Source organism: Micropterus salmoides, unplaced genomic scaffold (genome assembly GCF_014851395.1).
Source record: "Micropterus salmoides isolate LMB-PRFRI ecotype aquatic unplaced genomic scaffold, ASM1485139v1 Ms_hic_scaffold_4, whole genome shotgun sequence".
Taxonomy (NCBI): Eukaryota; Metazoa; Chordata; class Actinopteri; order Centrarchiformes; family Centrarchidae; genus Micropterus; species Micropterus salmoides.
Window position 1 is genome coordinate 9,803,840 of NW_024043372.1, and position 26,020 is coordinate 9,829,859.

At 41.1% G+C, this 26,020-nt stretch overlaps 2 protein-coding genes across 8 annotated transcripts in view; one reads left to right on the forward strand and one right to left on the reverse strand.

The window, feature by feature from the left end:
• nisch (nischarin) overlaps positions 1 to 11,225 on the reverse strand; it is a 37,295-nt gene extending 26,070 nt beyond the window's left edge. For 6 of the 7 annotated variants that reach the window (XM_038696151.1, XM_038696154.1, XM_038696153.1 and 3 more), the window contains exons 1-11: positions 11,006 to 11,225; positions 9,187 to 9,270; positions 8,407 to 8,589; positions 6,677 to 6,725; positions 5,928 to 6,091; positions 5,723 to 5,818; positions 3,868 to 3,963; positions 2,881 to 3,042; positions 2,055 to 2,123; positions 869 to 1,054; positions 270 to 398 (exon numbers count right to left, since the gene is read on the reverse strand). In XM_038696151.1, the coding sequence (XP_038552079.1) occupies positions 270 to 398; positions 869 to 1,054; positions 2,055 to 2,123; positions 2,881 to 3,042; positions 3,868 to 3,963; positions 5,723 to 5,818; positions 5,928 to 6,091; positions 6,677 to 6,725; positions 8,407 to 8,589; positions 9,187 to 9,270; positions 11,006 to 11,086 (1,299 nt within the window). In that variant the 5' untranslated portion in view covers positions 11,087 to 11,225. The other variant, XM_038696152.1, reaches the window with a different exon arrangement.
• A 2,920-nt stretch (positions 11,226 to 14,145) lies between these two features.
• Positions 14,146 to 15,908, forward strand: wu:fb55g09 (homeobox protein prospero). The gene has a single exon (XM_038695979.1). The coding sequence runs from the start codon at positions 14,602 to 14,604 to the stop codon at positions 15,298 to 15,300; it is 699 nt and encodes a 232-aa protein (XP_038551907.1). The 5' UTR covers positions 14,146 to 14,601; the 3' UTR covers positions 15,301 to 15,908.
• The last annotated feature ends 10,112 nt before the right edge of the window (positions 15,909 to 26,020 follow it).

The following is a 26,020-nucleotide window of genomic DNA, read 5'->3' on the forward strand; positions in this document are numbered from 1 at the left end:
ACTCGTACCCACAGCACTGTTTAAATTTAATTTAAATTTAATTAGGAGCTATTCACTTTCTCTGGTGAGTACTGTTGTTCGCTAGACGAAATTGTCAGCCCTGTTAAAATGACAGTTAACGTGAATTACAGATGCACCTAGCTAAGCAAGCTAACTAGTAGTAGCAGTACAAGAAACAGTGTAAGCAAGAAAACCCTGCTTTAGGTGGTGTATATCTGCTGTAGTAGTACAGCAGTAATATGTAGAGTGTGGTGGTTTTGGTGGTGTACCTCTGCTGCTCGGTCTCCAAACTGGGCCAGGACTTTGGTTCTGTAGTCAGGGATGATGCACATGGGGTTACTGGACAGGTTGAGTTTCTCCAGACAGGGAAGAGAGCCGATGTTCCTGATCTCTTCCAACTGGCATAACACACAAGCCAAATCAACCTCCACTCCTGACTAGAGCTGAACGATTTTGGAAAAGAATCTAATTTAACCAATATTGCGATAACGATTTAATATGTAATTCATTTTTAAGCTCTTTACCTTCTGGTAAATCAGTGTATACTATGACCAACACAATATTAGATAGATTAAACATACACTGTTCTTTCTTGTGGGTCAGGCCTGTCTTTGATGAAATTAGATGATGCATGAATTACATGAATTATTATTATGAGCAATGGTGGAGAAGAAGTATCAAATTTTAATAACATAAGAAAGATAATTTGAGAGTCAAGTCATGTCATTAGCATATATTATACATTTTGTAAGGTATCATTTCTTGCATGTTTCACTTTTTTTTATGTACAAACTGTGCAGGAAGATTTTCAGTATGAATCTGTCACTTTGACCACTAGAGACCATCAGGACATCTGAGGTGTGATTACCTGGGCCAGCTGGTTGTGACTGAGGTCCAGGTTGACCAGAGAGTAAAGCTTGGTGAGTCCAGTCAGTTGGTCCAGCTGGTTACCGGCCAGGCTCAGGGTTTTAATGTTGCCCAGACGGGTGTGAGCAGCTTCCAGGACCCGCAGGCTGTTATAGGCCAGATCCACATGGACCAGATTGTACAGGTGCTGCAACCACAGGACATTTACCGTTAATGACAAACTACACATCTGTAGAGGTTTAGACACCATCTGACAGGACAAGCTGCCTGCTGCAGCAGCTGAACGTAAGTTGGATCCAAAGTTTGAGTGTAAAGTCAAAACTAACTGCTATGTACTATTCACAGAGGCATCTTTTCATTATACTTTACTAAGGTGAGTAAACAGATACCTGAACAGTTTCTGTGAGAAACCCTGAAATGGAGCTAACAGCAAATCCCATCTCAACTGAATGCAGCATAAAATCACACCATACCAGTAACAGTATCACAATACTGTGTGTGTTATTGTCATCATAAATATATAAAAGGGATGTAGAATTACACAGGAAATGTTCTCCTACTGTAAATATCAAATTAACTTCTCCTCCAGCTCTTCAATTATTAAGTCTCCCTCATATTTCTGTTCCTTCTGCCACGACAACAGTTAATAAGGAACAACTTCTACCTGCCTGGGAAGGTGTACATTTCAGGTTCAATCTTAACTCTATTGTAACTAACTTGTATGGTGCAACCGTTTTTTCCTAATTAAAGTGTAAGCCCTTCACTACGTTCAGTCTAAGCCACGTGTGAACTCACACATAGCTTCTGCAGCAGCCTGATGAGGCAGAAAGTGCTTCAGAAAGAAAAAGAACCTCATAGAACAGAAGTACAGAAATACTGAGTGTACCAACTGAAAGTGTATTGGGAACTAATATCAAGCGGAAATGTCAAACATTTTGTTGTGTCAGCATCTCTACTACTGCTGCATCTCTGTTTTTGTTTCACAGTAAACTGAATGGACAGAATGGTCAGACAAAAATAGTTGTGGACATTTTTCGCAATTTTCTGACATTTAACAGACCAATCAATTCATTTCTCTAAAACAAAAACATCATAATAATCAACAGTGAAAATAATTGTTAGTTGCAACCCCAGAAATGATACCGACACCAACATGAAGGACGACTGTCCTGACAGAGCTGATGTACCTGGAGGTTTTCCACTGTGGATAGCTGGTTGTAGCTCAGATCCAGAAACTCCACCTTAGGAATTAGTTTCTACAACAGAGAAAAACTCAGTGTTTAGCACACAGATGCTGATGTATGGAATATAAACATTGCTTTATTCACATACACAGCCCTTTATTTAGCCCGGTGAGACAGAGATGGTGATTTGCCTTAATCTCCTGATACAACAGCATGCTGACCTATCAGAGCCAACAGGTCTGTACTGAGTATTTGTTATTGATTATCTAAAGATATTAAACAAGAACACAAATTTATCTCCTGACACAACTGATTTGTATGTTACAAAAGATAACTTGCAATTTATATGTCTTAAAACTATATCTCTGTTATGGAGTTTTAGCTGACTTGGTTTGTCAAATTTTCCAAGTGACACCGCTAAGTTTTACAAATATGACGAATTTAGCATCATTATTTAATCATTAAATTATTAAAACAGCTTTTCAAGGTATAGAAAAGTTATTTTCACACATTTCCAGGATTTTCATGATGTGAACTTTAAAAATTAGTAATGCAAATCATTCCAAGAAATCATCAAAATCCGATTAACTTTTTCTACAAAGGTGGTGGATAGGAACAGGATTTCTTTTTTTGTTTTGTTAAACAAAAAAAAACAACAACATATAAAAACTGATAAATGACATCTGAAATATTGTGTGAAATGGAAAGACAGACTGACCAAGGTCAGTATACCGTGGGGAAAACAATTTAATAAGCACTGACACTGACTTTTAAACACTGTTATCAACTAAAGTTCACATTGTGTTTACGTTTGGCGGGCAAGTCTCACCACAGAGTTGTCAATGGTGCTGATGCAGTTGTGGCTCATGTCTAGTGTGGTCAGGTTTCTCCACGTGGGGATGACAGCGGTGACGGGACAGCCAGACTCCGCCCCCTCAGCCCCCTCCGCCTCCCACTGGGAGAACTCACTCGCTTCCGGCACCAGGATCGACTGAAGGACGCCAGAACCAACAGAGTACACGCATCAGTACACAACATACAAGACCATGCATGGACATGTATACTACAAAGTACTATTTAATCTAAACTGTCTCATCATATTCAAGAAAGGTTGAAATCAAGGGCAACTGGACTTGGTTGACGATACTTGAAGTCATTAATATCAGAGAAACTAACAAACACCACACCCCTGTGTTTTTTTAAACCCAAGAACAGACGAAGACAGATACCGGTCCACCCAAAATACCGCACACCCAAACAAAGAAAAGCAATCCAGTGTATGCCGTCCAATGCAGTGAGGAATGCACAGACCTGTTATTGGGAAACCAAGCAACTATTACACAAACGCATGGCTCAACACAGAAGAGTCAACCCCTCAACTCAGCAGTTTAAATACATATGAAGGATAAGCAACACTATTTCAATGACAACCATGTACATGTTTTGGACAGGAAGGACAGATGGACTGAAAGAAGCCATTTACACCAGAATAGAGACCATCACTGAACAGGAAAGGAGAGCTGAGACACCACTTAAACAACACTTACAATGCTGTCCTTTCATCTCCTCCCAGGACAATGAACAAATGCTCACATTTGGCCTCATTTGACAATGCCAACATCAGCCGTTCTGACTTGGCCTCACGTGACTCCAACAATGAACCAAGCGGTTCAACACTTCCAAGTGGTTAAAGAACTGAAGAAGCCCCGCGGATGAGAGGCGAAACGTCTTCAAGTATCTTCAACCAAGTCTGGTTGCTCTTGATTTCAACCTTCCTTGGACAACTATGACCTGGATGACTGAGAATCTTATGTACCATCATAGTTTCAGTGGAGTAGTGGATACTCAGAGTTGCCAGACTGGACCTCAGAGACGACAGACCTTGAATCTGCTCAGAGCTGCACTCACTGATCTGGAGACAGAGAGAAACAGACAGCCACAACCATTACAATCCATATTTTATTCCATCAGTGTGGTCCCATAAATACAGTTATAGGGACATACTCAAGAGAACATGACATGATTACATAATTAACTCAGCACCAGTACCTCAGAGACACTGTGGCATTTCATTGCTGCTGATCACCTTAGGTGGTATTTGTGTTTTCACAAAGAAATGAAGTTGTCTCCTCTGATAGCGTTTTTACAACGCATAGAAAGTGGAGTGACATCCAACAAGTAGTACAACTGTTACCAAAGTCTGTTTCCATCAGCCTGTCACATGTTCTCTTTATTTATTCAACAACCTTCAGCCTTTAATTCTGCTCGTCAGAGATACTAAACATGAGCTCACCTTTTCACAAACACATCAAATTATTAATGATAATGGACAACACAACACATTATGCAGTTAAAAATAATGTATTTTAAGAGGCTATTTAAGACAATCGCGTGTGGTATTTTTCTATGACAGCATGAGTTTGCCAGCAATAAAAAGTATTAATTATACATATTTTTGGGTAAATGCTCTTTAAAGAATGATGAGGCTGTGGTGTCAGAGCTATGTGGTAATTTAAAAATAAAAAATACATAAAGTTATATCAGAGTAATACCACTAATAGTCATACCCCTCCAGTGTAAAACACAGCAGAGACTGCATTTAATGACCTGAGGGGCCACAGATGTGCTCAGCAAAGAGATCCAATCACTGGTCTAATTATGTGGTTTAACAATCTAATTTTGAGCCAACACACACACACACACACACACACACACACACACACACACGTCGGTTCAGGTTGTGGCTTCGCTCTGTGTTCAAACTGAAATTTGACTAGTAATATGTAGCCAGTTTGAGAGAGGGAGTGGGACTGACCTCCCAAGTGAAAGGTGAAATAATACAAGCAGTTTGGCTTTAGTGAGTACAAGGCCAGTGATAGAGGATAATGACAGTTTGATCAAACGCTGTATAATTAACAACACTGTTTGTAGACCGCTTGCAATGCAGCTCCTGCAATTTATGTTAACAGCTCTACCCACGCTATGGGTCTATGTGAACACTGATTAATAGCGTGCTCACACCAGTATTTATGTCACTGTAGACACCAATCAATTGATCTCAAAACAGTCGCAGTGAACGGCATAGATATTTGTGGAGGCGAAGTAGATCTACACAGAACCTTCACGACAAGTTCTGTTGGAGAACTTTGAAACGCTAATTTGCACTGCATTTCTTTTTCACTGAAATAAATATAAAAATGATGATAATGTGTGTTTGTTTACTTTTAAACAAACATGTCCCCCTTAAGTCTGGAGCATATGATGTGTAGGCTGGGGCATCTCTGCAGCACCACAATGCTTTATTATTTATTACTTGTGGTAAATATTTATGAAATTTTGATATTTTATGAGCGTGTAACTCACTGATTATTCCCATCCTAAATTGTTATATGGTTTATGTTATATGTTTTATTGTCTGCAATCTTGTTAATTGTACTGCTGCCTGTCTTGGCCAGGACGCTCTTGGAAAAGAGATTTTTAATCTCAATGAGTTTCTTTCTGGTTAAATAAAAGGTAAAATTAAAAAAACAAATTTACAAAATAGTATGTTGTGACACATTTTACCTTTATCAGATAACTTCAGATCCTGTGATTTCAATAATATTTCAATTTAATTGTTCAGCCCTAAAGAGTATTTTTGAGGTTAGACAGACAGATGCAAAGAGAGTTACCTCTATCTGCAGCAGTGATTTGAAAACTGACAGGTCGAAGGGGAGACTGCTCTCCTGGATGTTACTGGTTCCTACTGGACCTCTGGTCCCACACACCTAACCAGAGGAGACAAAACAGGTGAGAACATTCACCACCTCTGTTTCTAAAAGCAAAGTCAGGACACAGCGCTAAACTGTACAATAGTTAAATAAAGAGGCGTGTGACCTTGAGGTATCGCAGTCTGCAGGTGAAGTCAAGGATGTGTCCCAGGTCGGTCTTGGCGTCTCCATTAAAGCAGGTTGGTTTGGCTAGACGTAGCTGCTGTGAGACGGAGTAAAGCTGCAGAGGACAAAGAGAAAACACCTCCCCAGCCTGCAGCAACTGCTCACCTACAACACACAAACATACAGAGGTCTGATACTGTACAAGATTTCATGAGAACAATTAACATTTTTGTAGGCTTGTCAGTTTACGGTTTACAGCTGTTGTTTCACAGGGAAACATCTACAAACCAGATGTTGACAATACCTGCAACATTCAGCGATGTGATATAGCACATTTACATCCTTATGATTATTCCAGTTAATTAAAGCTGAGGTAGGCAACCTGTTTCAGAAGCATTATTTGTTATTGCTGAAATTCTTTCATCCCGACAGAAATCAATAAATCAAAATCTCTGACACAAAAATTGAAAAGAAATCTGGTATCTGTGGTTGTCATACGGCTGTAGTAAGCATGGCCTATCATTTAATTCAGTCATACTCACTGCGCATGAAAATGTGTTTTGAGGGAGTGGCTTTGGAGGGAGGGTGTGTGTGTTGGTTACCCCAGATTTAATGTGTATCATCCCTGATTAATAAAGTGTCGTAGATTAAGAGGCCTGACAGCTATAAGTAATAATTACAGACAGAAAGCCTCTGCAGCTACACAGTTGTAGAAACACTAGATGAGAAAAGGTCAGATAGGAAGCCAACCTTTATGGAACAACTCCTCAGCCAGTGCTGCTGTGATGCCGTTGATCTCCTGAATGACACAAAGAAAAACTGGATTCACTAAGGATGATTTAACTACAAGAGTCTACAAGCTTAACTGTTACTATTATTATTTATTCACTGCTTAGCAGACAGCTCGTCATGGTTTCAACTCTCATCCAATATTAACAAATAAAACCTCTAACTCTGTTTGAAAAACCATGCCAGCTAGTTGATAATTAACAGGACAATTATAGCTGGATAACATCACGTTTTTCATTGTTTTCACCACCGTTACTTTATACAGTAGATATACAGCATTAATGCAGCTGAAAAATAAACAATTACAACAATTTTGTGTGGTCATTTAACCTCGTCTGTCACAGTCACATATTTAGCATCTCACATCACATGAGAAGGTTTTTGGCTGTTTACTCTGCTGTCCTGAGGACTCAGACAACAGTCCGACAACAGAGACAACAGTGGTGTGTTGTTGTACTAATATCATCATCATATGATCACAGTCACTGACATGACAAAGCCTTTAAATACTGCTAACACTGGCCTAGAGCAGCGCTACTCAACCTGGAAAATAATCACCATTTACTGGACAGAAAGACAAAACCTTTTTATTACTATAAACACGTCATTGTTCTCTCATTACATTTTATCCTTTGATGTACCAAACTGTTTTTTGAGAACTAGAACTAAAAAAAAAACAAAGATATAGATGTTGAGATATAAACTGAGGCAATTGAAGTTAGAACGCTTCTGATCTGGTTTTAGTGTAGTAAAGGTTGTGTCACAGCATTTAGCAAAGAGTGCAGCCATTGACACAAAAAAATCACAACTTCCTACTTCTTCTTTTTTTTTTCCTAATCAGCAGTCCAAAAGGTTGGTGATGGTGCAGTGGATAAGACACATGCCTTTGGTGTGAGGGACCCAGGTTCAATTCCCTACTGTGACACATCCACAAATGTGTCCCTGATCAAGACACTTAACCCCTACGTAGTTCCTCCAGAGGCATACGACCACTGAGATATTTATCAATTGTAAGTCGAATTTAGCATCAGCTAAACGTAATGTAAAAACATTCAGTTTACAATAATATAAAACAGATAAAAACAGCAAATCCCCACACTGAAGAAGCAGAAACCAATCAATAGTTGTCATTTATGCTTTATAAAATCCTCTTACTTTATGGAAAATACTGTAATGTCAACAGTTTGATGAAGATCCTTACTGTTTCTACATGACAATGTCCCCATGTACAAAGCCAGCTCCACAAAAGACATAGTTTTCCCAGTTTGGTGTGGAACAACTGGACAGGCCTGCACAGAGCCCAGACCTCATCCAGCACCTTTAGGATGAACTGGAATGCCCCAGGCCTTGTAACCTAACATCAGAGTTTGACATCACTAATGTTCGCGGCTGAATGGGAGAAAATCCCTGCAGGTTCAACAAACTGGTGGAAAGCCTTTCCCGAAGGCTGTTATTGCAGAAGATTATTTCCCATTTTGGAGCCACATGTTCAACTATAACAAACAGCTGCAACGTTCAATGGTCGACATAGTTTTTGCCATGTAGTGTAACTGCTGTTTGCAGTATCTGAGCGCATACTCAAGCAGGTAGGCTTTAAGTACCACAAGGCGATAAGTGTGGTATTAGAAAGCTGAAGCACCTAAACAGGTTACTGTACTTGTGCAGGGGTTGTAGTAGTCACAAGTACTCACGTAGAGGTGAAAGTGCAAGAAGCTGGCAAGAGGAGATGGCGTGGCCTGTGGGAACTGCAGCAGCAGTGTCTGCAGGTAAAGCTCCAGCTCCTTCTGCCGCCGCTCCACCAGACTCTTTGAGTTCTTCCCCAACATCTTCTTTGGAGGAAGCAGCCGTCGGTCCACCTTTTTCTCTGTCGTCAACTGAAGGATAAAACATTCATTAATTAAGTGAAAATGCCAAATACTCTGGTTACAGCTTCTCCAATGTGAGGATTTGCTTTTCTAATAAACGATTTATCAATTAACTGAATCAATTATGGGCAGATAAATTAAAACTAAAACTAATCATTAGCTGCAGACATAATCTGGCAATAATTACGGCAGATAACATGGAGCCTGCAGGGTGTGATTCCTTAGTGACTGTGAGCACCGCAAGCACCATCATTGTTAGTATAATAAGTATGTCACACAGGCAAGTAAATTAATTTAAATCAGTTGCATTGCTGCTTGTTAGAAAATGAAAAAAAATTACAATGCCAGAAAAAATGGCCATTCTTTTAGTAACAACAAAAAATTGTTTGCAAAAGTTGTACTGACAGTAAAACAAAGCAGTTACTCAGAAAAAAGTCCCGTTATTGTCCAATTCATAATTTATAATTGCAAGACAGACAATCATAGTTAATGGCTCTAAAATTGATTGAAATTGAAGTTGATTGAAGAGTTGTTGTCATGCATCACAGATCTAAATTTAATTCATGGGGGTAAACAGCCATCAGCTGACCTGCTCTGATCCCTTACCTTCTCATGGAGATCGTGAAAGTCACTGTAGCGATGCTTCACAGTCCATCTGTGCTCCCCATCCGTCACCTCGATGATGTAAACCTGAAACACATCGCAGCAGGACAGTCGCGCCTGAATTAAAAATCAAAATGGTTCCTGAGCTGCATAGATGTAGACTTAAAGTAGATTTTAAAAACAAACAAAACAAGGAACAGCAGACCATCTTTGAACAGACAGAACTTACCACATATGTACAACCTTCTGTTTTCAGGTAAACTAAGCTCCATACTTAGATGATGTGAACTGTCTCTATGATGCTCCGTATTTGTATAGCGCCTTTCTAGTCTTTTCGACCACTCAAAGCATTCACCATTCACACACATTCATACACTGAGCCTAACTGCTCAAACAGAAACTAACATTTACACACATTCATACACTGAGCCTAACTGCTCAAACAGAAACTAACATTTACACACATTCATACACTGAGCCTAACTGCTCAAACAGAAACTAACATTTACACACATTCATACACTGAGCCTAACTGCTCAAACAGAAAATAACATTCACACACATTCATACACTGAGCCTAACTGCTCAAACAGAAACTAACATTTACACACATTCATACACTGAGCCTAACTGCTCAAACAGAAACTAACATTCACACACATTCATACACTGGTGGAACAGCCACCAGGTTCAGTATCTTGCCCAAGGACACTTCAACATGCAGCCTGGAGGAGCCGGGGATTGACCTTCCGATTAACGGGCAACCCGCTCTACCTCCTGAGCCACAGCCACCCCTATAACAGCTCAGTGTGCTGAACAGTGGCCACAAGATGCAGCTAAAAGCTCCATCATAGTTCAAGAAAGCGGACTTTGTGCTAAGAATTATTCTCAAACTGCTATGTCCAAAGTCAGAGGTTAACTTTTACACTCACCTCATAACTTTGACTTACAGTCAATTATAACATTGACGTTTTGCATAGCAAAGTCATAATTTTGACCAAGGACTTTTTTGACTTTGTGCTGAAAAGTGGTGGGGACATTTAAGGGCTCAGATTAGGGGTGCAGTGATACACTTGCTCCAGAAATGTGAAAAAAACTACTAGAAAAAAGATACTAGAATAAATATTCACTACTGTGATATGTAATTTGGGGAGTCTGGGGGTCCTCCCCCAGAAGATTTTGAGCATGAAACACTTAATTTCCAGACCAATTTATTGTTGAAATGTCATATATTTATATATAAAAAGGGAAACACAAAATTCAGGTGTAAGGTCCCCAGCATCCCCAGTGTAAATGACACCTATGATTTTGACTAATACTGACATTAGTGCTAATTATTCATTGATGTTCCTCATTTGTTTTTTCTTTTCTTACCAAAAAGCCCCTTGATGAATATGTGTGATTTGTGATATTGGGCAATTTAAAAAGTGACATGACTTTAAAGAAAAGAAAATTAGACGAGCTGTGGTGAGCCTAAACAAACCACTACAGACAGTACACTGTGTTAACAGTACATAAAATATAGACATAAAAACCTGCAGTGGGATGTCAGGTCTGAAACCTTTAGAGGAAACGCTATAAACACAGTGACACCTCAGTTAAACATGGCGGTTAGCTGTTAGCTTGTCAGTTCTGTCCAGTTCTTCTAGTCCAGCCTCAGTAAGATAAAGACTGACAAAAATAAATTATAATAGCTTAACACATGATGCATTCACTTATAGAGTAATTTCTTCAATATTAACCCGGTGGCACATTCACAGACCTGAAGCTAGGGTAGCTACGAGCTAAGCTAACTAGCTAGATGAACCCGGACGTAGCTTACAGTATAGTTTTCCACCAGCTCCGACCCGACAACACAAACGTTCCTCTCCGAAACCTCCTCCGGAAATGGGGCGGACTCCATCTTCAGATCAGGACGACCAAATATTATCTGTTATTAAGAAAAAATATATATTAAAACGGCTTCAAATGTTTTCCTAGCGCGTATTCTCAGTTCTCAGTCGGTTAGCCGCCTCCAGACGCCATGTTTGTTGTGATGCCAACTGAAGCAGCTGATTGATTCAAAACGCTCAAACTTTATTTACTGTTGATCTGTGACAGTTTTCCCCCCATACTACGTGCTTATTTCATGAAAAGCAGCCTTATGCTAAACATTTATCAAACATACGAACATTGTGTGAGCAGCCAGACTGGGTAATTACACTACTCGTACAATAAAGGCCATAATAAAACACATGTCCGATAATAGGAACATGTAGGCCCTATGGCAAGCCAATGTTAGATTTATTTATTACCTAAAACTTAGTAGTTTTTATTTAAAACCTAATAGTATTATTTAGTCACTAGTAACCATTGCATTAGTTAAAAGTAAATATTTTTAGATATTACAATATCAACAATTCCAAATATTTAGGGCTCTGCAGTTCCGATATCACGTTTTCAACTATTTTCACTTTACTAGTAACTATTATTTAGCCACTAATACTTATTTTTTAAGTTAATAGTAGTAACATATTAATTCTTACTAGTAAGAATGGCTGTTTATTTAAATAAATAATTTTAATATAAATGAAATGCAAGTATTTGTTTTAAGGAGAAGGACAGCAGAGACTGGCACATTTACTCAATTTAAACAGCAACCTCTAGCCAACATTTCAACTTGTGCCTTCAGCAGGGGCCAAACAGGAATACTGGGTTCAAAACCTCTTTAAATGCATTTTCAAACATCACTAGGCATCCAATCGAATGACATCCTTCAGTCATCAGTGCATCATCTACATCACCTGGAGACATAATATAAGGTAATGGACTTAATACATCCATATATGAGCATGGTGTTTTTTCTGAGGAAACGACCAAACCTTGGATCAACAAATTAATAAATCCATTCCAGTAACTGGGAACTTTAGAGGCGCAGACATGTCTCTTAGCAAAGTATAAATCATTTTTTGTGAAGATTTGAAGAGAAATGTATTTGAGACCCAGCTAAACCAATTGGCAGAAGTTTCATATAGAATTGTTCATAAATGTGACTCCACCAATCTTTTATCTGCACCACGTGCACCTTTTGAAATGACTTTTTTTTTTCTTTTTGATTTTATCATATCTAGGCTTCAGTATGTATAACTTTTTGTTCAGATCTTTATTGTCCCATAAGAGGAAATTCTTTTTGTAGCAAGGCATGTATGTTCCTGTACATTTGACCTATAAAGAACATAAAGAAGGGGTTTTGTGCTTCTGTAATCCACATGAACACAAACTTGGCAAAAAAAGATCTGGATTATGAGGTGTGGTGATGACATCTTGTATCAAAACCGGCTAAATACGCAGTACATAGTTTACAGTATATGTCATCAGCTAGCTTAACAGTCAAGCATTGTTGCATTACATAATGGAAAATGGCAGTCTACACTCTGTATAGCAAGTCGTAAATCACTGACCCCCCTTCTGCTTAGAACTGTTGTGCCATATACATTACAGCCACTTGGGGTCAGGAGTGCAGCTGCAAATATTTTTTATACAGTCTATACTGCAAATTTATAGGTGTTTTATGCATGCTTTGGTCTATGTTTTGTTGAATTTCATTTATTTAAATATACTTAAAATAAACAGAATTGTAATAGAAGGGATAGTTTGTTAGATAGTAAGTAAGCAGTACTAGTTTTAATGGTCTCCCTGAAGAGGAAGTGCTCTGTGGTGACTTTGAAGACAAAGTTCATGTTTTATTGATTATTATGTATTGAGCTGTAAAATGTCCTTAATTTATGATTACATTTTCTGGTTGGATAATTACAAACAAGAGTAAGTGTCTAAAGCCAAGCAGCTCTGTGAGTCTGTACTTAGGAACAGCTATATACTAATTTAAGCATGCTAACATGCTCAAAATAATAATGTGAGCATGCTGATGTTTAGCAGGTACAATGTTTACCATGTTTATCATCATAGTTTAACATTTGTTAATTAACATTAAAGATAAAGTGCAGCTGAGACTGATTGGAATGTCATTAATTTTGCAGGTTTGGCCCAAATAAAACATTTGGCCTGCTGATGGCGCTAGATGCAAACTCAAGGGATTACTAACAAATTACAACTCATGCAGAGGAACGTGAATGCCTGAACCAAACTTAACTCTATCTTATAGTTTATGAGATATTTTACCAAAAAAAGGGTCATGGGGGTGCTAAAGGAGCAAAGACAGTGGGATCACCAAAGTCAGTGAGATGCATTGGGAAATGTCTGTTAGAAATTGTATCTTAACCTCTCTAAGATCTGTTTAGATATTTCAAAAGTGGACTGACATTGCCTTCCCTAAAGCCTCGCTGGTAGCAAGGCTAAAAAAGTAAAGGTTGTGTTTTAGAAAGGGAAACTTTTTTGTGGCACTTTGCTTTTCAGCAAAGTTTGCTTTGAGTTTCAAGCAGAAGACATGCCTACTTGTTTGCAATGTGATATGTATGTAACATTGAAAACTGTTCATTTCAGACAATATGTTTCACCACTGCAACAGTATTCTTGTTGTCTCAGTGTGTCCATGGTCTGTGTACTTGTACGTGCATGACACAATAACTATCCGCTGTCACTGCGGTTACAGTAACTCCTACAGCCCTCTAGCTCCATTGGTGCTGGTTGTTGTTGGTGAACAGTGTGTTGTCGGAGGGGCGGGCAATAACAGCAGCAGCTGTGGATCAGATTTCAGCTGCTAAAACTGAAGCGGAGTGAACCATCCTGCTGCAGGGAGAAGCTTTCTGCTTAATAAAACCACATCACACAATCTGAGGCACCCACTGGCCGACATTATGTTTTAATATATTATTCACATGTGTAGGTGTAATATCTTACATAAGTCTGTGATTATAATGTTAATAATAGGCAGCAGACAAACCTACTGACACTGACAGAAGACACCTTCTGTTAAACCCGTGAATGGATCCTTCCAGCTCTTTATCGAGGCTGTGAGAGGAGGGCAGAGCTTCAGTCTGAGCTGGTCAGAGCTGAATACGCTACAGTTGCTGGCCCAATACTGAGAAATAACTGCGTTAAATCAGCTGGGAAACGCTTAAAACCGTCACCTGCTTACTTCAGTTCACTAATAAGAGCTGTAAAGAGCTGATTTGACTTTAATAGAGGTGAAGAAGAAAGATTAGACACAGACAGAGGAGGGCGTGACAGGGAGACAGCGGAGCAGGCAAGCTGCTACTGCAAGGGGAGGAAGAGCAGGCTATGCATCAGCCAAAGCCAGAGGCCAAGAAGAAAAGCCAGAGAGTAGTGAAAAGGTAGACTCGGAGAGAGAGAGGGGTCATTTGTGATCCGAGCCAGAAAAACAGAAGCCAGCCTCTTTGTTGTTGTGTGGGCCAGGCAGGGAGGAGGATGTGAAGGAGAGCAGCAAAGAGGAAGGGGGGCAACTGCAAGGAAAACAAGAAAATGCTGTCAGAGATGATGTGCAGGAGAAGCTGCCAACAGCAGCAGCAGCAGCAGCAGCAGCAGCAGGATGGGAAAGGGGCTCCGCAGAGGGACCTTTCCAGCCGCAGGAAGCACGGCTGGTCCAAGAGCTGCAGGGGGCGCCTGCAGGGGCGAAGGACAGGAGGGGGAGGGTGGCCGAGAGAGCGCAATCATCCCCACCAGCACCTTCAACGTCATCATCCTCATCACAATCATCCCAGACAACTCCAGAGGCCGGTGCTGTCCCTCCGGCCCGTTAACGTCAAAGGAAACAGAGCGAGGGGGATGCGAGCCCCCAAGAACACCAACCAGTTTCTGATGCATGAGAAGTACCAGATGCTGCATATGCGCTCAGACTCGGTGGGGAGCGACAGCGGAAGCAGCTCTGACAGCGACGTGGAGCTCACAGACATGGACTCATACCTGGGCGTCCTAGAGAATGCCAGAGGAGCCCTCTTGGACAGTCCCAACCCACACGGTTCAACGACACCACCAGGACAGTTCCTGGTATTGCACGGGGACAGTCTGCGTCTGCACGAGGACAGTCTGCGTCTGCACGAGGACAGTCTGCGTCTGCAAGAGGACAGCATGCAGTATTTTCCCTCAGAGGATGACCTAATGCAGAGCCAGAATTTCATGCAGAAGGACTTTGTTGAGTTCTGTGACATTCTGACATCCTGAAGGGAAACGTTCAGTGAGCCATTTTGTTCTGAGCATTGTGAATCTCAAACCTCTGAACGGGGTCAGGTTTGTTCTGCTTCATGTTCACAGAACATTTCAAGAAATCTGCAAATATCAGTCAGTTAGCCTTAAAATGTAAAGAATCAGCTGAGTGAGAGGGTGAGATGATTCCACCAGTTTCCAGCAGAAGTCAACATTTTCAAAATATTTTTTAAAGCAAGTGTCATTTTTTTAATACTCATGCAGCGATTTACCTTTGTCTTTTTTCAAGATACTGGCACTGAACACAACAAGGACAACTGCACTGAGAAAAACTTAAATCATTCACCTTGTGGGTATTTTCCTAGGTTTAACAAAAAACAATGCAAGGTTAAATGACAGTTGTTGTTTTTACTGTTTATGTTTGGTCATGTACAGTGTTTCTGCTGTTGCACACAAAGGGAGATGGGCTGGATGGTGGGAGTGAGCCCAAACAGCCAATCAGCATCGAGCTGGCTGGATTAGGCTGCAGGTGATTGGCTGATGCAGACTGTCATTAACATAAAAAAACATTTATTGTACAAAATGAAAAAAGAGAGAAAACACAAATAAAAAACTGTTTGATGTAACATGGGCTGATTTTCTTTGTGTATATAAGTGAGTTTTTCACAAAGTAATTTATCAGGGCCAGTGTGTCGCTGAGACATCAGAGTAAGGTCAGAGTGAATAATGCACATGTAAAAATAAATACTCACATGACAATATGTGGGAAGAGCAGCAGAAACAGAGACCAGCAGTAAAGAAAAGCATATTCAAGAACTATAACATTTGATACAAGTACCGAAATATGCAATTAATCACTTTTTTGGATTGCATAGATAACTTTTTTAATTTAATTTTAATCTGCCATAAACCAACACACACATCTTATCTAAATATTCACAAAACATACAAAAGAAGAGAGGAAAATATAGACAGGTTAAATCCAACATGCAATGATGGAAAATGTTACGTATCAAGTGCTCAGAAAGTCTATGGTATTAGAAATTACATGTATATACACTTCTTTAATGTATGATAGCCATATGTAACAATAAGTAATGTTTTATTAATCTATTCAGAGGTTTTAGACAGGAATGAAAGCTCGAAGGAGGGAGAATCGCCGTTCCTGCATACACAGAGAGAGCAGTTAAAGTGAAGTGGGCTGGTCACACCCACATATGGGCAGGGAGGTGTGAGCCTCTTTGTGTGTCATGAGCTAATAATGGTAACTGTCAAAGTGTGAGGAACAGGCAGGTTATAGATGTTCTTAAATCTGACTTATAAAATCTGTTATCCTGCCCTTCAAAGTGAGAAATCAGTGACTGTATAATAGAGATAAATGCCTTCATTTGATGTCTTTGTAGTCTGATTATTTTACTGCACAGATGTCAGTGGGATAGACTGAACATAATGCACGAGTACCTAGATTTAGCTTTAGCTTTAGTCTGCTGGTTAGCTTTAACTTGATATGGCTCTCTTTCTTTAGCTGTCTAGTTGGCTATATCTCTGTAGCAGAGAAGTGGAAAGTTTTACATGCTTTTCTGTCACTGAATTGTACATTTATTTGGCATAGAAATTACCTTTATGGTAAAGCAGATCTTAACATTCACCAAATATTTACTTACTTAGTTTGGCAGAATTATTATTATTATTTATATAAATATTTATTATTGGACTTAAGCAGGTTTCAGTTGCGTTTTCATCCTCTTCTAAGACAGATTTACACTGAGGAGGAGAAAAATTAAGTTGTGCCCACAGTCCTGTTTCTCCAAATCTCTGTGCAATGTGTATATATAATATACATACTGTAAGGACAGTAGCACCTGGAAATTTAATGGTAATAAAAGTAGATTGTAAGTTGAGGCACTACAAGACAAAACTAAAAAGTAAAAACTGAAAATAAAATATAACCTATTTCAAACAAGAGCTATCAACCAAAAGACTAAGTGGGTGTCTAAGAAATATACATAAAAAGGAACAATGTAACACTGAGAGAAAGTACAAAAACATTTCCCTCCTACACAGGAAATCAATGTGTTTCCGTAATCACCGAAGCATTTATTAAATAAAAAGACATGCTTCCCTTTTGATGGTCTTATTTCTAATATTTTGCTGTTGTAAAGCTCTTTGTGATCTTGATCTGTGAAAGGGTGCTGTATTAAATAAACTTTACTTACTTACCGTACTTAAAGGAAATATTTTTTACCAGTTTGCACATCCTACATGACATTTTTTCATATGTTGTAACTTCTCTGACCTCTGTAATTAAGTCCTGAAAAGAGGCTCTCAGAGTGCCTCTTGTTGTCCAATCATTATTGCCATGTGAGCCCAGTCCTTTAATGATTATGGAAAAACCTACATTACAGTTTTGGAGAGAATACAAATTGCAGACCTGGACATTCACATATAATTAAAGTGAATCTTTATTCACAAATGTTACATTTCCAGCAGAGTCTGTTTAACTTGCTTGTAAGGTAATGTGAATTTGAAATCGTACTCTTAAATCTTTTGGCATTATTCAAGAGTTTTGCAGCAGATTTTATTTAGTTCATTAAATTATGCACTTTTCCCAAAGATGTTTCCAAAAACACAGAGTCTGGAGCTTTCAGGGCCTCTTGAGTTCGGGGATCTTGGAGCAGTAACCTTCTTTGGCTGGTTGCTAATCAAGTCTAACCTCCTCAGATTGACCTTTGACCTGTAGATCAGCTGACCAGCTCAGTTGGCATAGGATGAAATGCATACTGAGGTTTTGTTAACCAAGAGCACGGTCACACAGCCCTACCATGTGTTTGCACTCAATGCCTTGTTCTGGGACACAGCAGCAGATCACAGCTGTCTGTGCCTCTAGTGTCTCTGCTGTATCTACTATAGCTCATGTTTCTAATTTTTCTGCTCTTGTCATCAATCAGCAGCAGCTTCTACTTTAAAGTCTGAGTTGTTGTTGTGCAATGCTGTCTGTGATTGGCCAGCTAATACTGCCAAACAGGAAAAGAGAGTCAGCTGGCACACACAGACACGTCAGTAAGGTGGTGTATGTGGCAGATTACAGAAAGCAGATCAGTACCCTGCAAACACTTCCTCTGCTAGCTTTGCTAATGCTAATCTCCTGACACACAAACACATTTGTATGTCTATACTTGTGAGGTCCCTAGGACATTTTCAAAACCAAAACTTTTATATGAAGCCCCAAACAACCCTTTGACGGGGTGGAGACCAGAAGGAGTGTTCTTGACCTTCAAAGAACGCTAGTTACTTTGTAAAAATGACTTGAATGAACTTTTAAGATCTGAAACTGAAATTGGTCCTCACAACGACGTACAAGAGCACACAGACACTGAGAAGTGTGAATTGTAGGAGAAGTAGCAGTCGTCCAACAACAAGTACAGACAGCGTGATAGTATGAATGACGGTTAGAAAGATTATTGACACACCCACACACACAATAATGCACTTTACTGGTTGCTATAATCTGTGAGACTTCATGTTTGTACTGTGTTTTTTACACAACAAGCTGCTCCAAACAAATTACCCCTAATGGGATTAATGAAGCTCTTTTTCTTGTATATAACTTGTTGGGGGAGGCTCAACTGTGCAATTGACTTAGTAATGATCAGATAAACAGTTTTGCAGATAAAGAACAGAAATATGCGCGCACACACACACGAAAATACCACAGGTATATGAGTGTTGAACATGTGACTGATCATTACTCTGCTTCTAACAGCCTCCATGGTTACATTTATGCTTTTATTAGATACTCACTAAAACAAGGTAAAGAGAGAGATGCACTGAGCCTTTCAACGGTCAAATTAGCAAGTAACGCATGGTGATGTACCCATGACAGAATTTCTCAGTGACTGACCCCCATTAACAGCCAGTACAGCCAATCAAAATGCCCCAAACGAAATATATTTTTGTTCAACTGAAAAATCCCATTGACATTTGTAATATAATAATAATTGTATTTCTATAGCACTTTTCAGGCTACTCAAAGACACTTTATAATCAAACCATTATTCAACATTTCTGTTTTAAGTGCCCTTTAACGAGCACCATTGCCCATAGACCCAGGGGTTTTTGCCCGGTTAAAGTCGCAGCTCATCAAAAGAAGTGACAAAAGAGTCAAGGGGCAGCTGTTGAAAGAATGAAAGAAATGCTGAATGAGAGACTCCACTGAGCTACAGAAGCTAAAGAGGGGTAAAACGTGACATTAGGACTTCGGCTCTCTACACCAATCTGTCTCTCTACCATCAGCTCTGCAATAAAGGCAAAATGCCAAAATAAATAAATAAATCCCCTGTGATGATGATGATGATGATGATGATGATGACGTAGGACCAGAGCTTCAGATCATGTTGACATTGACCTGAGACCTGCAGCAGTACAACAGGAGAGTACCAGACCTTTTCCCCAACTATTTGTAATGATAATAATAGATTTTATTTGGGGGACTATGGCAAGCTGTTTTAACATTTATTCTTGTACTAAAATGTACTAGTTGTTATTTATAAGCTACTAGTTCTTATTTATTAGTTACTTGTAACTATTCCCGTTTACTAGTAACAAGTGATTAGACACTAGTACTTAACCTTTTTGTTACTGGTGACTATACCATTAGTTACTATAGTAACTATTTTTATTTATGTCATTGAAATCAATGGGGCTCTGCAGTTAATAAATATCACCTTTTCATTAGTTCATTAGTTACTTAGTAAATATTTTCATTTTACTAGTACCTATTTATTAGTTACTGATTATTAACTATTCCACAAGATACTAGTAACATTTGAATTCTTCATTGTACGTTTTCTTTGGTTACTAGTCATTCATTAATGACTAGCAAAATGGCTTGTTGAAAGTAACATTTTAATTATTACTAGTAAGATTGGAATAGTTACTAGTAACTAAAAAGAAGGACTAGTATCTAAATAGCAGACACTAGTAAAATTGAAATGGTTACTTGTAACAATTGGAATAGTTACTGGTAACTAATGAATAGGTAGTAGTAACAAAAGATTTAGTACTAGTATCTAATCAGTTGTTACTAGTATAATGGGAATAGTTACTAGTAGATAATCGGATAATTAGTAGTAACTAATAAATAAGTACTAGTGGCTTTCAAATAGAGACTAGTCAGTTTTAAAGAGTAAATGTTAAAACTCATTCAAGGACATCTTATACATACAAGGTGGTACAAACATGCAATTAAATGAGGTGCATAATTCAAACATTGCAAGTTAAAAGAAGTCTAAAATAGGAGGAAAAAACAATTACACAAGGAACACACACATGTAACTGTGTGTGCCTGTCAAATGTGAGGGGGGGCTGTGTTACAAAGCCATGGTGCTGAGCATCTGAGGGCACGGGCTCCCATGGTGGAGATGCGGAGTAGAGGGGTGACAAGGAGCCCAGCAGTAGAGGAGCGGAAGGAGAGGGAGGGGGCATAGACTGGGAGGAGGTCAGAGAGTTAGGTAGGTGACAAGTTGCGGACGACTTTGAAATGTGAGGACAAGGGTCTTAAATTTAATCCAAGATTGCGCAGGGAGCCAGTCATGTTTGATAAGAGCAGGTTTGATATATTCAAATGATTTTGTGTAGCTGAGGATTCTTGCTGCAGAGACCTGAACGAATTGGAGTTGATTAATGAGTTTGGTGGGGATACTGGTGTCTCTCAGCGATGCCTAACCATAACTTCCCTCTAACCGCAAAGGGTAACACTATGGGAAACACACTAGGAAGCACGTTTGAAAACAGACTTTGACTGTTTACTAGTAACCATGTGGAGTCATGGTGAAGGTTTCTAATGCTGTCTTTGTAAGTTAGATGCCTGAAAAAACAAGCCTGGTGTTTCCTTACACGTCACATGACATGAAAGACCTTCCAAAAAATTAATACCAAAACAAATGGATGGAGTTATTGGTCACGTTTTAAAACATCTGCAGTGAAACCAGATTCAAATAGAGCATACTGGGTTGTGTTTTTCTACCAGAACTCTTAACCAATCAGAGGTTATGCCGTTGTGGTTCAGAATACAGCCAAAAACCCTGGAAGAAACCTCTGTTACCTCAGTGTGTGTGTGTGTGTGTATTTGGGTAAGGGGGCGTGTGTTTTGTGAATAGATGAAGTGATGGAGGGAGGAGGAGGAGTAGGAGGTGTGGATGGAGTTGGAGGCAATCTCAGTTTGGAGTGGAAAAGTACAGCTGTCCGCGACGGAGGCGGAGACTTCTCTGTTGAGTACACAACCCAGCCAATCAGAACACAGAAAAACACATTGACTGACAGCCTTGACCAGCAGAATGACAAACCAGCAGAGAGGCTCCAACTCTGAACTCTGTCTTCAAATAAACTTTTTTTTTTTTTACTACTTTTAATGATAATATTCAGTCTCAAAGATTCTACTCTGTAGTGAAACAGTACTTAATGTGAGAAAGGATAACATTTCTGGAGCAGACTGAGCTGTGAATCTGCAACTTTACCAAAACAGTTTAAAAAGATAATATTTGTAATATCTGTAGATACAAAAAGTGTGTTGTTTTTTGTTTTGAGAGAATGGTTTATCAATAATTGGTTAATAAAGTGTTAATATCCGCACATTTCGAGTAATCTTCTCAAAGAAAGCCACTGAAACGTTAAGGAAGTCAAGTCAAGTTATTGACTGTTCACCAACCCTCCCAAACAGCTTCCTCCACATGCTGAAGTGGACTGCATGGAGTTATAGGCAGAGAGATACTCTGTATACAGAGACTTTGGAGGGTAAGGGTAAAAAACACAAATGTGTAAGGAATGGATTAAACAGTCACTAAGCACCTAACGTCTCCCCAATATATGAATATTTTTTTCCTTTAATTGTACATTGACTTGCTTTATGTTTTATTCAATGCAAATCACTGTGTGTGATTTTTATTCTCTTACTCATCGTCAACTGGCACAGCAACTTGTCGACTTTTCTATGTTTTACATTAATTGCTGGAAAGCACTTTGTTCCGTTTATTGAAATGTGCTATACAAATAAAGATATTAGTATTAGTAGTAGTATTATTGTCTCCCCCAATATCTGCTATGACCAGACATCAAATGCCTCCAAAAGCTAATTGAAAGCAAATTTAATTTTCTTTCCTTAACTAACAGCCAGCTAAGGACCTACAGGAGTAACCTAGTATTACCTTCAAGGCCAAAGGTTAGCAAGCATATCATTATCTGAATAGGCTAAATCATTTTTAAGGGGGTTAGAGGTTACAATAGAAAAATCCTCGTTCAGGACTGAAAGATCCACTGTGTAGGACCGTTCCTGGATGATAGCATATCAGAGTTTAGGTTATAACGTAAGTGGCTCTGTCTAGTTTACAGAGATATATAGGTAAAACCAGCGGAGTAGTACTGGGAGAATGGATACACTAATGTTTGTCTGAAGATAGTACCAGAACTTAACAGTGCTGGTACTATCGCAACAAACAACATATGTGTTAATTAGTTAACTTTATAGATATTGGTAAGTACATTTTTTTTAACTTAGAACAGAGCCCGTCATGCTGATCCCCTCTGCTAACCATGTCCTGATTACAGCTCTGTACTTAAAACACAGACATGAGGTTGGCATCAGTTTTGGTTAAATGCCTTCCATCAATTTATGACAGTTTTCTGTTGAATTTGTGTATATCTGATATAATGTGTTTGACACTTGTCAGCTTTCTTTCTTTTTGTTTTCTCGAACCTTTGAAGGTAAGTAGTGTCTTGGAAGCCCATGTGGGCTGAGCACCTTTAAGTGAATGACACTTGAATATCAAAATTAATTAATTCGGTATTAATCAGAGCAGATATAGATCGTGTTCTTCGCACATTTTAATAAACTGGCCTCCAGGCTTCAACATGCAGTTCATGTCTGGCTGAGGTGGACCAGTGTGAGTCTGTTTCTTGCTGCTCCACTGACCTGACAGCTATGCACACACACACAGAGCTCAATTCAAGAAGAGAAAGCGAGAGTGGGGGAGTTGATATCCTCTCAGCAGTGTGGTGAATGTTTCACAGGACTGACAATAATTCAAGGTACACACTCTCACACACACAGACACACACAGATTCCACTGGCTGTGTGTGATTAGCTTGGATTGAGAGAGAGACCAGGCCAAGAGACTTGACTCAGTAGTAGTGTGTAAGATTCCTGTTAGATTTATATGAAGAGAGGAGATTTACTGTTGCGTGTGACTTCATAACTCTGATATCTAAACTACATATAGGAAGAAACACAAAATATTTAAATAGCGGGGTGACGCTTTAAGTTACTGCATAATTCTTCCCAATTCTCGCCTTTGTCGCCGGTCTCTTGGAAGGGTTCGCCTTCATCGCCGGCCTCCTGCTCAGTCTCCGGAGCGATCTCTTCTTCGCTGTCGACCTCCAGGGAGGATTAAGTTTCTGTCTCTGGCCCCCTGCCCAGCCTCCAGAGAGGTCTCGCCTTCACCGCCGGCCCCCTGTCGGTCTGCTGGAGTCGGTCTGACCACCGACTGGACAGCTGGGCTGGGGACCATGGACCGGACACGAGGAGCTGGAACCGGCTGGGCCACCGACGAGGGAACAGGAGTCGGTCGGGCCACCGACGAGGGAACAGGAGTCGGTCGGACCACCGGCGAAGCTGGTGCCGGTCGGGCCACCGACGAGGAAAAAGGAATCAGCTGGGCCACCAATGGAGCTGGTGTTGGTCGGACCACCGGCAAAGCAGGTGCAGGTCGGACCACCGACGGAGCACGAGGAACAGGAATCGGCTGGACCACCAACGGAGCTGGTGCAGGTGCCCCCCTGTCTCTGGCCCCCTGCCCAGCCTCCAGAGAGGTCTCGCCTTCACCGCCAGCCCCCTGTCGGTCTGCTGGAGTCGGTCTGACCACCGACTGGACAGCTGGGCTGGGGACCATGGACCGGACACGAGGAGCTGGAACCGGCTGGGCCACCGATGAGGGAACAGGCTGGGCCACCGACGAGGGAACAGGAGTCGGTCGGGCCACCGACGAGGGAACAGGAGTCGGTCGGGCCACCGACGAGGGAACAGAGGGAACAAGAGTCGGTCGGGCCACCGACGAGGGAACAGAGGGAACAAGAGTCGGTCGGGCCACCGACGAGGGAACAGGAGTCGATCGGGCCACCGACGAGGGAACAGGAGTCGATCGGGCCACCGACGAGGGAACAGGAGTCGATCGGGCCACCGACGAAGCAGGTGCCGGTCAGGCCACCGACGAGGGAAAAGGAATCAGCTGGGCCACCAATGGAGCTGGTGTTGGTCGGACCACCGGCAAAGCAGGTGCAGGTCGGACCACCGACGGAGCACGAGGAACAGGAATCGGCTGGACCACCAACGGAGCTGGTGCAGGTGCCAGATTCTTGGCTGCTCGTCGTCGGGGCCTACGTCGCCCTCCAGCCGGCCTTACTGGAGGTGGATCCGACACAGAGTTCGACGAGGTGCTAGCCTCCAGGCTAGTAGACCCGGAACCGGAGCTGTGTAGGTCTGCTAGCTGACCGGTCTCCCTCCGACCAGTGGTTGGTTGGCTGGGAACTCTGTCTGTTCACTCTGGCTCCAAAGGTAAGTCTAACAGAAAGGCAGCCAGAGAGCTCGAAGTCCATGAATCCCCAACCAACCTGGAAGTTTGAGCCGACTTGGAGGGGGATGGAGCAGGCAGATGTCTAGCCGCTGCAGTGCTAGCAGGCCAGGAAACAGGCTGGGGGCTAGCCGCTGGAGCGCTAGCAGGCCGGGAAACAGGCAGGGAGCTAGCCGCTGGAGTGCTAGCAGGCCGGGAAACAGGCAGGGAGCTAGCCGCTGGAGCGCTAGCAGGCCGGGAACAAGTCCTCTTGGGGTTAGTAGGCTGGGAACAAGTCCTTTGGAGTTTAGTGGCCTGGGGAACAGACGGCCTGGAGCTAGCAGCGCTAGCAGGCCGGGGCTCAGGCTGGCGGCTAGCAGCGCTAGCCGAGCTGGTTTCAGGCAGAGCAGGCCGAGGGCTAGCAGCGCTAGCCAATCGGGTTACAGGCAGGAGGCTAGCCGCAGGAGTACTAGCAGGCCGGGGTTCAAGGCTAGCAGGCTTAGCAATCTCACACTGGGGGGTGGCAGAGCAGAGTTTTGACACAGTCTCTAAATCAAAAGTCTTTCTCCACCGGGAGGAGGCCACGAGCAGAGCCATCACCCCACATGACAGAGCAGTTTGAAAAACTGTGGCTCCTCTGCTGTTAGCTCCTCCTTGGGCACCCCTAATTCCTCCCAAGTGCTGGGCAACTTAACTATGTCCGCTGGGTCCATGTTTGGTCGGGTCATTCTGTCACGGTTTTGAGGTGAAGGCAGGGTTGAGCTGGTTGGAGGACCCAAATGCAGGACGCAAGGCAAAGGAGGTACAGTTCAAGGGGTTTTAATAAATAAACAAAGGCGAGCACACTTACAAACTGAGTGGCTGATGACAGAGTCCAAAACAAAGTAATCCAAATGAGAAAACCAGAATCCAAAATCCAAAACAAGCAGGGAAACAGGGAGACATGACGAGTAGGCTGGCAACAAGGCAACACTGTAACACACTGTAACACACTGTAACACACTGTAACACACTGTAACACACTGTAACACACTGTAACACTGGGTGACAATAAACAATGACCCAACAAGGACAAGACAGAAACACCAGGTATATATACACAGGGACTAACGAGCAGGGCGGGAGCAACACAGGTGAAA

Excerpts from the sequence above, each read along its gene's own strand:
- wu:fb55g09 (XM_038695979.1), top strand. The coding sequence starts at position 14,602 with ATGCTGTCAGAGATGATGTGCAGGAGAAGCTGCCAACAGCAGCAGCAG.